The sequence below is a fragment of the Sus scrofa genome, chromosome 13, assembly GCF_054392235.1.
Source record: "Sus scrofa isolate SSC_HxYL_T2T_F1_AM1 chromosome 13, Sscrofa_HxYL_maternal_Yorkshire_Landrace_v2.0, whole genome shotgun sequence".
NCBI classification, from domain to species: domain Eukaryota; kingdom Metazoa; phylum Chordata; class Mammalia; order Artiodactyla; family Suidae; genus Sus; species Sus scrofa.
In genome coordinates, this window is record NC_139395.1 from 132,733,167 (window position 1) to 132,745,927 (window position 12,761).

Here is a 12,761-nt window from a genome sequence, read left to right on the forward strand (position 1 = left end):
AGATAGGATAGGAAGGAAGTGGTATTCACTCTGATTAGGGGTAGACCATGTGAAAAATTAATGACTAAAAATGGAAATGACAGAATTACAGACTTGTTTTGAAGAAAGAAAAGGAAGCAATGGGACTTTTTTTTTATTCAAAGCAGGTTTGCAGGAACTGTGTTTCTGTCAAACCTTATATATGCAGTGTCAGAATAAGAAACACATTCCAGAGAGTGGGGTTGAGCAGAAAGGAAAAGATACATAATGCAAAATCTGGATGAGAGAGAAATAAAAGCACAACCACAGAAATGAAAAGGTCAGAGCAATGGCATATACAAACATCTAGGGCCAAAGTCAGAGAGAAGAAAGGGAAGTTACTCTCCAAACTCTCTCTCCACTTTAAGTATCAAAAAAGGAAAAAAAACAATTGTATGATATGTCTGTTACTTAGTCATTTTCATTGAACATATTTTGAATTTGTAACATAAATCATTTCAGTATAAATGTTTCTACCCACCACTTATTTCAAAGCCCTTATGACAATAGACATGGATAGAATCAGTAATCAGTGAGGTCACATGCAGGTTCATTAGACAAAGTGCTGGCAGCTCACTTCAGAATGGATGGACCAGGAAGCTAGATGTTGAACTGTGGGCCTAGTTCACAGTCCCCAGGGAAAGGGATTGTGGAGATGAAAGGGAGATGATAAGCTGATCCAGGTAGAGAAGACTTGAGAGATAAGCTGTGGAAAACCATCTGCTTCAACATGGAGGAAACACATTGCTAATCTCGTTAGGAGGATTGTAGGAGATTCAAATTCCACTTTAAAACTCTTTAACATCTGTGCCTGATATATACTGGGAAATTGTCACAAAGTTTGGGAGACCTCTTTATGAAGTAGAAAGCACTTCATATAGACAGCCTTTCATAAAGATCAGATAAATTTAATAGAGTTAGCTGTGCACTTGAAATACACACTCCTCTCAAGTGATGTTTTTGGCTTGACTGGTATGCTTGGCTTTCCAGCATGAGGGGGCTTAGAAGAAAGGCTAAGAAGCAGTTTAATTTAGGAAGGCAGTTATGGGGTAGATGAATGAAGCCAAGACTAGTGGCTGCAGATCTGAATTCTAATATTTCCTGCAACATAAAATAGCCTAGTGACACAATCAAGCTGCTTCCTTATACCGACTCAACTTATTCTGGTTGAACTAGAACCAATATAATTAAACTTCTTAGCAGCAGCACCCTTTCATCAGACAAAGTTTGTCTGCACCTCTAAGGGCTAACTTGCTCTCTAAGGGGAATTATCGCATACATAGATACGCTCCTCTGTTCAAAGTGGCTGGGTTCCATGGAGTGTGATCTTAAAACCACTGGGTTAGATTATCTTCTGAAATTCCTTCCAGCTCTAATGTTTATAGTTTTCCAATTGACCATATGAATCTAGTTAAAACAACACCACCACTAAAAAAACAAATCCCCAAACATCAAAACCAGTAAGAGCACAACAAACTTTCCATAGTGAAAGGCTGAATGGTTTCTTTTCAAGTTGTGTTCCAGATGGCTGTGTTTCAAGCACTGTTGTCCTTGGATGTTATTTTCATATATCACATCATTCTTACACACAGCATGTCAGCTCATGTCATTTCGATTTTGTATTTTATTTTTCTCAGTGACAAAACATGCTGCCAGAACTTTTTCCCATTAGGTTTTAAAAAATGGGCTATTTGAAAATTACTTGACATCTATATATTTTTCCAACTTGAAAGTCCAGTTTTTTATGCTGCATGTAATAAACATAGACTGTACATTAATATCTTAAAATAAAGACATATAATGGCATTTAAGATATTTGGTGAACTTGAAGTGCTAACTCATGGTCTTTCAGTGATTACAGTTTTTAACCAAGCCCTGTGGTTTGTACTACTATTTGGAAAACTGGTGAAGATGGACTGGTAGAAGAAAGCTAAGTGCCTATTATTCTACAGGGCTGGTCCCTTGATTACTCTCTGAGATGCTAGAGTGGTAAGACTAGGAGGTGGTAAAAGTCTTGAATAGGAGGAAATATCAGCTTATCTTTACCTGACCTCATTTTATCAAATGGGGATTTTTTGCATTTTAGTTTAACTGGTTCCCTTGTGAGGTACTTGAACCTCCAGGGGACTGAAGTCCACTAGATGATTATATTTTAACTTTTTATTTATTTATTTATTTATTTATTTTTAGGGGCACACCCACAGCACATGGAAGTTTCCAGGCTAGTGGCTGAATCAGAGCTGCAGCTGCCAGCCTATGGCACAGCCTCAGCAACGCAGGATCTGAGCCATGTCTATAATCTATACCACAGCTCATGGCAACACTCTATCCTTAACCCACTGAGCAAGGCCATGGATTAAACCCCGTGCCCTCATGGATACTAGTCAGGTTCATTACTGCTGAGCCACAATGGGAACTCTCTTTATCTCCATTATTTAAACCAGGTTGACAACTAGGTTAAGTCTAAAGGAGAAGCTGTAAAACAGGAGAGAAATAGGGGGAGAGCAGAGGCCTTCCTGGCCCCGGGCCAGCCTCCTACTCTTCTTTGATCTTAGAGTCTGGGAATAACAGGTCACAAACTGGAATCTCAGGGCTGTATACAGACCCAGACTGACTTATTTGACTACATATTATTATACAATTTTAAAATTGATTTTAAACATGTAAAAAGGAGCATATTAATTGTTTCTCTTGAAAAATTTCATGTATGTGGTGATATTGAGCCCATTTTCAGCAAGACAGCAATTAGCTGGAGCTGGTAGGTGTGTGCCCCTTCTAGCTTGTGACATTAGCCACTGTCCTCTTCACTCCGTATTTTTCTTATACACAGTCTATTCCCCTCATTTCTGTACTTTGTTGATCCAAGGAGGCATTTGTACTTAGTACCTCAGAAGAGACTTTATTGTTTAGAAATATTATAACTCAGTCCTGAAGAAATACAAGGGGATTCTACACCTAATAAATCTAAGGGTTTTACCATCAACTCCTGCCACTCATCCACTCCAGTGCCTGATATTGTATAAAATACTTATTTCATGCCACACGCTTTGCTAAGAATTTATATACAGCAACTTATTTATCTTAACAGCCTCTTCATGAAGTAGACAGTATTTTCTTCATTTTATAGTAGAGCAGCCTAAGGCTCAGAAAGGCTGGTTAATTTTTCCAGGACAATATAGCTACTATGTGACTGTAGCCTATTTTCATTCAGATTTTAATCAGATTCCTGACAGAAAGTGCTGCTCTTAACCACTGTGTAACAATTTTGTTAGACATAACCATGGCCAACACATGCAGCAGCAGAGGAGTTGGCAGCCATGAAAGGGCACCAGACTAGAGTCTTACAGAGGGCATGCAGACTGCTTACTGGCAAAGCAGTGGGAATAAGTAATTTACAGAGGAAATGTTGTAAATGTAATTTACAACCAATGTGACACTCAGGAATCGTGAGATGCTGGAGAAAGAGCATTAGACAAACCAGAGGCCCTGGATTCTAGACTTGGCTCTGACCAAGAGAGGTTGAGCTGGACACAAGCTCTCTGGAGGGGCATCCCCATATGAACCTAACAGACGTCTGAGACAGATGGTATTATTCCATTTAACAGATGAAGAAACAGAAACGCGGAGGACTTAAATTGCTCACTCCAAGATCTTCTGCTTAGTTAGTGGCAAAGTCAAAATCAGAAATTAGGACAATGGCCTCCTACTTCATTTTCAGGTCTCTCTTTCCTACCTCTATGTCACTCCATAAAGAGTGACCCTCTACATTTTCTGGCCTCCTACCTTTAGATTTCAGTAACATGTCAGAAGACTCTGAAATTAAGACATTAGGTCTGCCCTTTTATTTTTCCTAGAGACAGAGGTGATGCCTAGGGGAATCCATACACTCAATTCAAATGCATGAAGTAAAAAAACCGAAAAAGCCCACAGAATTCCCATTGTGGCTCAGCAGTAACAAACCCAACTAGTATCCATGAGGACATGGGTTTGATCCCAGCCCCCACTTAGTGGGTTAAGGAGCTGGTGTTGCTGCGAGCTGCAGTGTAGGTCATAGACATGACTTGAATCCTGCGTGACTGTGACTGTGGCATAGGCCAGGAGCTGCAGCTCCAATTCGATCCCTAGCCTGGGAACTTCCATATGCTGTGGGTGTGGCCCTAAAAAGACAAACAAACAAACAAACAAATAAAAAACCCCAAAAAGCAAAAGACAAAACTAAAAAACCCCTCACCACTGTGAGTTTACAAGGAAAAAATAAAGATACTCTGCATTACTGTGATTTCTACCTCTGTTCCCTTTCCAATAACCAATAACTCAGAACTATTTTCATATTACTTGATACAAGCAGGTAATATTTAGGAATAAAATGCAGGTGAAAATGCCTTTATCCCAGTAATTTTTCTATTTTACTGGGTGCAAAACTTTCCCTATGCCTTGTACAACATTTATTGATGATAAATAGCTTTGCTGACAAGATGGCATTGATTGGACTACAGCAGTGAATCTTTGTTTACTCTGATGCTGATTTCAGACAGCACATTTGAAAAGCTTTAGTCTCTCTCCTCACACACAGATAGGGTCTATTTTCATTGATCCACTTCTCATCTATCAATCTTTCCTGAGGAAAATTCTAATGAGGCTATGTCTGCTATGAGCATAATGCAGGCAAGCACAGCTGCATAATGTGCTTGGTCCCTCCAGAGTCTCACAGTATCCCGCTTCAGAATCTCCAGGCCACCCAGCTTGTCTCTTTTCTGCAGCTCTAGAGGGGTTTCTGTTCTTGGTGACCAACACAGAGTTCCAAGAAGGTACCTGGGGAGAATGCTATACATGACACCGAGAGATGGGATCTCATGCTTTATAAGTCTCCTCAGAGGTAAATGGAATTGGAATTATATTTAAATTAACTCACCACATTGATATGGCAAAAAAAGCACTGGCCAGATGGTGCTGAGTACAAGGCAGTGACACATATCACCCCCATTCCTCTCGCTATTTAAGGGTCCAAGAATCGGGTCAGCTGCTTAGATGGTGGCATGACTACACTCACTGTTAGTACCAGAAGTAAGATCAATATCTTTTCCTATAAACCCATTTTTCTCTTTCTTCCATGTGGGCCTGTATTTTCCTCTTTAGGATTCATTGCCACAACAATCACCAGGATAAAATTACAATCCTACTCAAAAGCTTATGCGCTACTGGAAACACAAAGGGGTGGCTATACTTCATCTCTTCTTTTTCACAGAAATTGTAGTTTCCATTGCTTTCTGCTAAGGCTTCTATAAATTTAAAAGGAGATTCTCATAAAGGTTTTAGGCTAAGAATAGTATGTGTTGTCTCTCTCCATGGTGCTTCTCATGCCTGGTCAAGGATCTCCTGGAGGAGGCTGTGTAGGGAAGGGGAGGGTGAGCAGATGGCAACAATCACCTTTCAACTCTAATTCTGTATATATTTGCTTTGAAGGGCATTTCTCTCCTAACAAAGCCATAAGGCAGAGAGGGAAGTAAACAGTTAAGGAGTGTTGGTGGAAAAAGTTTCCCTGGAGGGTTCAATGAAGAAATATTGGCCAATTATGATACTTCCATCAACTAGTTATTTTATATAATTAGAGCAGTTAAGCAAAACAGCTTCTTAATTCTCATCTGGGATGACCAGGAATGGGCGACCACAGAGCTGTGTAGGATGATAGTGTATAAAGCTGGACATCAGGAAGGAAGGCTGCCTTCCAGTACTCTCTCTGTACTAACCAGGAACTCTGAGCAGCTTGATTCATCATGCTAGGTATCAACGTTCCTCTTGGCTAAATTGAGGTTGTAGGGTGGTTTTATGGAGTGAATATTTATGTCCCCTCCAAACCCATGTGTTGAAGCCCTAATCCTTAATATGACTGTATTTGGAGATAGGCCTGCAAGGAGGTGGTAATGGTTAAATGATGCCTTGAAGATTGGGCCCTTATAAGAAGAGGAAGAGAGATCACAGCTCTCTCTCTCTGCCATATGAGGATATGAGTATACAGTGAGAAGGTGGTCATTTACAAGCCAGAAAGAGAGCCTTCACCAGAAACCACCCATGCCAGTGGGTTTATCTTTGACTTTCTAGCCCTCAGAGCTGTGAGAAATAAATGTATGTTGTTTAAGCCACCCCGTCTACGATATTTTGTATGGCAGGCCAAGCAGACTAATAGGAGGTGATGACTAGCTAATTAAAACGACACAATGGTTTACAGTTTATAAAGAACTTTTAGCAAATTTTATCTTCCTAGAGAAACTCTAAGAGATGGGAAGAGCAGAGTATTATTTTAAAAATAAGAATGCACAGTATTATTTTACAGATAAGGAAATATCTCTGATCACAAGGCTGCCACAAGATAGCAATTCAGGTAGACTGTACCTGTGGGTCTTCGAAGGCACTTTTAGTTGTAAATAGCCATGATTTTCTTGTTTTCAGCATCATTACATTGGATGTCAATAATCTTGCTTTTAGATTTCCAAGTAATACTTAGTTGAAGAATGCCAAATTTATCATAAGTCATACATATATTTTTTTCTCTTTAGCATTGCAAGAGTTGTTTCCTTTGACCCAGCCATTCTCAAAGTATGGTCTGGGATCTGAGATAAACTGAGGACTTAGAAATACAAGCTCTTGGGCCATAACTCAACCTGCAAAATCAGAAACTCTGGTGGTGGGGCCCAGCAATCTGTGTTCTGAGAAGGGGATTCTGAGATGCTAAAATTTGAGAATCATGGTTCTTATCCATGTACACTTGTTCTCCTTGTAATGGGCTGATATTTGACATTTCCATATCTTATTGCACTGAATGATATGCAGCTGCAACTCTGAGTCCTACAATGAACTCAATCTACAACATACTATTATAGTACTGGCACAAAAACAGAAGAATAGATCAATGGAACAGAATAGAAAGCCCAGAAATAAATCCAAGCACCTCTGGACAAAGGAGGCAAGAACATACAATGGAAGAAAAATAGTATCTTCAATAAATGGCTTGGGACAGCCACATGTAAGATAATGAAATTAGAACATTTTCTAACACCACACACAAAAATAAACTCAAACTGGATTAAAGACCTAAATTTAAGGCAAGATGCTATTAAACTCCTAGAGGAAAAGACAGGCAGAATGCTCTTTGACATAAATCACAGAAACATTTTGTTTGATCCACCTCCTAGAATAATGACAATAAAGGCAAAAACAAACCGATGGGACCAAATTAAACTCAAAAGCTTCTGCACAGCAAAGGAAACCCTTAAAAAAACGAAAAGACAAGCCACAGAGTGGGAGAAAAATCTTTGTAAATGATTCAATCGACAAAGGTTTAATCTCTAAAATATACAAATAACTCATATCACTTAACAACAAAAAAACAAGCAACCCAACTGAAAAATGGGCGGAAGACCTAAAGAGACATTTTTCCAAAGAGGACATACAGATGGCCAGCAGGCACATGAAGAAATGCTCAACATCACTAATTATTACAGAAAAGTAAATCAAAACTATAATGAGGTACCACCTCACACCAGTTAGAGTGGCCATCATTAACAAGTCAACAAACAACAAATGCTGCAGACGATGTGGAGAAAAGGGAACCCTCCTTCACTGTCGGTGGGAATGTAAATTGATACAACCACTACAGAAAACAGTATGGAGGTGCCTCAGAAAACTGAATGTAGAACTACCATATGATCCAGTAATCCCACTCCTGGGCTTATGTCCAGAAAAAAATTTCATTGAAAAAGATACATGCACCTGCATGCTCATCGTAGCACATTTCATCATAGCTAAGACATAGAAACAATCTAAATGTCCACTGACGGATGGACGAATTAAGATGATGTGGTACATATATACAATGGAATACTATTCAGCCAAAAGAAAGGACAAAATAATGCCATTTGTAGCAACATGGTTGGAACTAGAGACACTCACTAAGTGAAGTAAGTCAGAAGGAGAAGGACAAACACCATATGGTATCACTTATATGTGCAGTCTGAAATATGGCACAAATGACTTCCCTACAGAAAAGAAACAGATCATGGACTTGTAGGGCAGGTTTGCCAGCGGGGAGGAGAAAAAGAGGGGGGCTGATGGGTAGTTTGGGGTTGGTAGATGCAGACCGTTTCATTTAGAATGGATGGGTGATGGGGTCCTGCTGTATAGCACAGGGAACTGTATCAGTCTCTTGGGTAAGAACCTGATGGAAAATGAAATAAAAAAAAAGGGGTGTGTATGGGTGGCTGGATCACTTCGCTGTTTAGCAGAAATTGAAGGAACATGTAAATCAACTATAATAAAAAATGCACTACAAATACAATTTATTTTTTTAAAAAAGAAAAACAACAAAAAATCATTTTGAAGAGCTTGAACCTACAAGTATATCCTCTTTACAATTGTAATATTCTATGATTTTGTGTCAGCCTTGGTTACCTTCTCTAAGTCTGCTTGGAATTTGAAAACATTTTAGGAAAAAAGTGATCTTGATCCAGCACATATATCATAAACCTTAATTAAGTTGACTCTATTCTAGTTAAAAATAGTAACTTAGAATAAATTTATTTATTCAAAGTGCTAATGTTTTTAATCACTTGACTATCTACTTCCCCACTCCCACCCTTGGTATCTCAGTAACTTCAAAGGAAATTCATTTGTCCATGAAATATTTTCCTAAACAAGATGTATCCTCTTCTAATCGGGAAAGAATATTTTAATAAATTATAAAAATAATCCAAAATACATATACAAATTTCTTTCAATATTTATTCTAGAAAGCCAAATATAGAACTAATTCTATGTATTTTATTATAATTATATATATAATTATATATATGTATATTATATATGGTATATAAGTATACATCTAATGAAATATATGTATATACTTATATCAAATCTCTGGATTTTAGATGCATAAATATTTTTTCTGGCTATGCCTGGGGCATGTGCAAGTTCCCAGGACAGGGACTGAATCCATACCACAGCAGTGACCCAAGCAACAGCAGTGACAATGCTGGATCCTTAATCCTTTAGGCCACTAAAGAATTCCCTTTTTCTTCGACATAAAAATTTTTATCCAGTGTTTCCTTTGATTACTTTCCTATGCATGCAGTTTGAAAACTCTAGGGATTTCTGGAAGAGAATATAGACTTCACTGCCCATATGATACATTTATATTTAAATGACCATAGAAGTGTGTGGATGTGTGATTACATATTATATGGCACCTCCTATTGTTTTCGGATGTCAACACTAATTTAAGAATTCTCTGGAAAGTTTTAATGTGTATCTCAAATAAATCTCACCATTAAAATTTACAAAGAGAAAAGCACAATATGGCCTTTTAGGAGTAAAACCTTATACATTTCCAAAATTACTTTTTCTCACGTAGAGATAACACAGAAATCACATTTTACCTCCCTGAACATGGGCAGCCAGAGTGAACAAAATCCTCATACTCTGTGCTACTTCTGTTATTAATTTTCTTATATAAGTAAAACTGTGGGCTTTCTGTGGAAGTACAAAACTTGCAAATCACATGACTGATAAAACAGCAAAGCATTTGTAAAATGACAGCTTCTGAATGACAGACAATGAGATTAGTAGACTTCTGCCTATTACAGCATTCCAACTATTTTATTTCCTTTAGATTTTCTTTTGGCACAATTTACTGAAAAAGCTTTTTGCAATTATATGAAGATTAGACTAACACATTTCTACTATGTTTCTGAAAAGGCATAGGAAGACTACATTGAACATAAGGATTCCTCTCCCCTCCAAAAATACATATAATATCTATGAGATGAGGCAATACTACATAACTGTAATTTATACACATCCACACATAAACACACATACACTTTTAACGTTGATCTCTTAAACCTAGGAAGAATTTTTCATAGTGTTATAAAGACGAATTAGAATGTTTTCCCAAATATTTTACTTTGAGGTGTCAACGTTGTCATTGTTTCAAACCTAGTATTTGCTCATTACATCAACACCAAATAAACCTTCCCCCAAAGGAAGGACTACTCTTACTGCCAACAGCAAACATCAAAGCCAACTCATATTTATAATTACTCATCTTTTGAAACATGTTTTGACATGAATGACTCAGCAAAGCTGGGTCACTGCCAACTGGTGCCAACTGGTCCAACGGCATCAGAGGTAACATGATAACAACAGAGGCAACAGTGACTGAGAAACTGAATCCTTCCTCATTTGATCAAAGTAAAAAAAGCATTATTTTCTGAAGAAGAAGGAAAGTGGGTTCTCTTTTTCAAAAGATTCCTTAACAGTTGGTAAAATGTGTTCAGGCACAACAATATACATTTTAAGAAAAGCGCCATGAGAATAAAAGAACAATGACACCTTTTTCTGAATCCCCAAATTCACTTAAAACAAAAAGAAGCTTTAGGGGAAAATAAAGAAAAGAAAGGAAGAAAAGCAAAGCACCTTTGGGGGTAAAATGACATGAAAGAAGTACAAAAAGAGTAGGAATTTAACTTCTACGTGATTAAAGAAGAAAAAAAAAACTTTTCATTTTCATAGAGAAATGTATAGGTATGTGTATTCTCATAATACACTCAATTGAATTTTATGAATTCTTTTTTTTTGTTTGTTTTTTTGAGGGCCACACCCGCGGTATATGGAGGTTCCCAGGCTAGGAGTTGAATCAGAGCTGTAGCCGCCAGCCTATACCACAGCCACAGCAACATGGGATCCGAGCTGCGTCTGCAACCCACACAACAGCTCACGGCAACGCCAGATCCTTAACTCACGGAGCAAGGCCAGGGATTGAACATGCAACCTCATGGTTACCAGCAGGGTTTGTTAACCACTGAGCCATGACGGGAACTCCCTGCATTTTATGAATTCTTTTGCCAAGGAGGTCCAGTCGTTTCATCAGAATGCCAGTCTACAGGGCAGGATCTGTGGGAGATGGAGATCACATACCCCAAGTAATTAATCTGGCATAGTTAAAATGCTAGTTAATAGCCCAGCAGAGCACTCAGGCTCCAGTCCCACTTATCTTATTAATTGAACTGACAATTTGGCACTAAGTAGAAACACAGGGCCAAACCCAACACTTCACCACAATTTACTCTGGAAAGTGAAGATAAGGAAAGAAAAACTTGAAGGTAGGTTGTGTGAACCCTGTAGTATGGATATATTCTGCACCCCCTGGGGAGATGCTTTGCTTGGCCAGTTTTCCCCAAAAGACGACTTCAGTTACTTCAATTATTTCAGACCTAAGAAGTCAGTCTGTAAGTCAACTGTTCCCAGTTGCTATCTTCTGATGTCATTTTCCCCTTTTTTCAGAAATCGACACAATGGCCCCTTTAAAGCAATCACCATGATGCAAAACAAACTGCATGATTAGGAAATTGTCCAAATTCAACTTGGCTCTCTGTAACTTGCTGACTGCTTTCTTTCTAACTTCTTCATCTGTTCAGATCCCTTTGAATTATTTCTCTAACTCCACCTGAGCTTACATACCCTCAGAATCAGTGCCACTTACACATGAAATAGATGTGCAGTTATCTTGTCTACCTGATAACTAACAAAGATGTTAAGGGCTAATGCCAATTCAGTGGCATGAGCTGGATACCTTCCATTACCTGGTGTATCATTGTTTATGGTCTATTAAGCAGTTTTCATTTCACCTTATGGACCCATATGAAATCCAAGCTAGATGTTTCTCAAATTACAGGCAGTTTAAAAAAATATTAAATAACTTCTTTTTTTGTTTGTTTAAAAAATGATTTCTAAATTTATTGCAATCTGAGAAAGAAAACTGGGGATATATTTTAAACTTATCAGTTTTTAAAAATCTTTCATCCCCTCCCCCTGAATTATACTGTTTTATGTTAATGGTTGCATTGCTCATTTTCAAAATAATATACTTTCTGGTTCTTGTTTAAGTCTTTTTTTTCCCCCCAACAAAATTATCATTGTTCATTTTTCTAGTGGGGCTTTTAATTTCCAAAAGTTGTCTTATCTTGCTCTGCTTTATTTTCCATTATTCCTACACACAGGGCACAGATATTACATCATACAGAAGTCAGTGGATCAGAGGTGTTGTATGGGGGAGGCTTAGCTGCTCTCAAAATCTATCTTTTTATGCAGGCCTCAGCTGGACAAGTTAATATAGTTGCCAGGGCAGGGCTGAATGCTCAAAGGGCTTCAATTGTCAAAAATCTACAATGCAACAGTAGAAAATGTATGTAAGCATTCACTTACCTGCTTTTGATCAACAATTATTTCCAGGTCTTCATCACTGCTTAGTTTTCCATATCCTTTTTCTTTACTTTTCTTGTGAAAGAATAATTTTAAATGATCATTTAGTTTTCTTTCCATTAAAAATGTTAATTTCCACTTAATACTTTTTAAAGATAAAAGTCTTTACTTAGCCTTGTTCACTAGTCAAAATACATCATTCTTTATGTCAATCTCTCATGAAAGCAAATATCTTTATTAAACTGCTGGCTTCTGCTTAGCCTCTTCCATCCAAATTATACCTTTAATCCTTTTCTGAATACTGTCAGCTTTTTTCAATTCTACATTTTTAGAAAATATTCTTTAATAATTTGAGATAAACAAGCAATTCCTTAAAGAGTCCCAGCACATTTTTCTTATAGACTGAAACTGCATTTAGTAACTGTACTATGCTTAAGACTTCAACTGTTAAATGTTTTGTTTTAATCCTTTACATATTTTTTAAGAATAAG

At 37.7% G+C, this 12,761-nt stretch overlaps 1 protein-coding gene across 30 annotated transcripts in view; it reads right to left on the reverse strand.

The window, feature by feature from the left end:
* The window catches only part of PEX5L (peroxisomal biogenesis factor 5 like), a 782,439-nt gene that overhangs the window by 182,377 nt on the left and 587,301 nt on the right, over positions 1-12,761 (reverse strand). For 22 of the 30 annotated variants that reach the window (XM_084990384.1, XM_084990381.1, XM_021071224.2 and 19 more), the window contains one exon: positions 12,274-12,345. The exons of 7 other annotated variants lie outside the window; for them this stretch is intronic. In XM_084990384.1, the coding sequence (XP_084846510.1) occupies positions 12,274-12,345 (72 nt within the window). Of the gene's footprint in view, positions 1-7,965; positions 8,052-12,273; positions 12,346-12,761 lie in introns of all 30 variants that reach the window. One more of the 30 variants, XM_084990388.1, reaches the window with a different exon arrangement.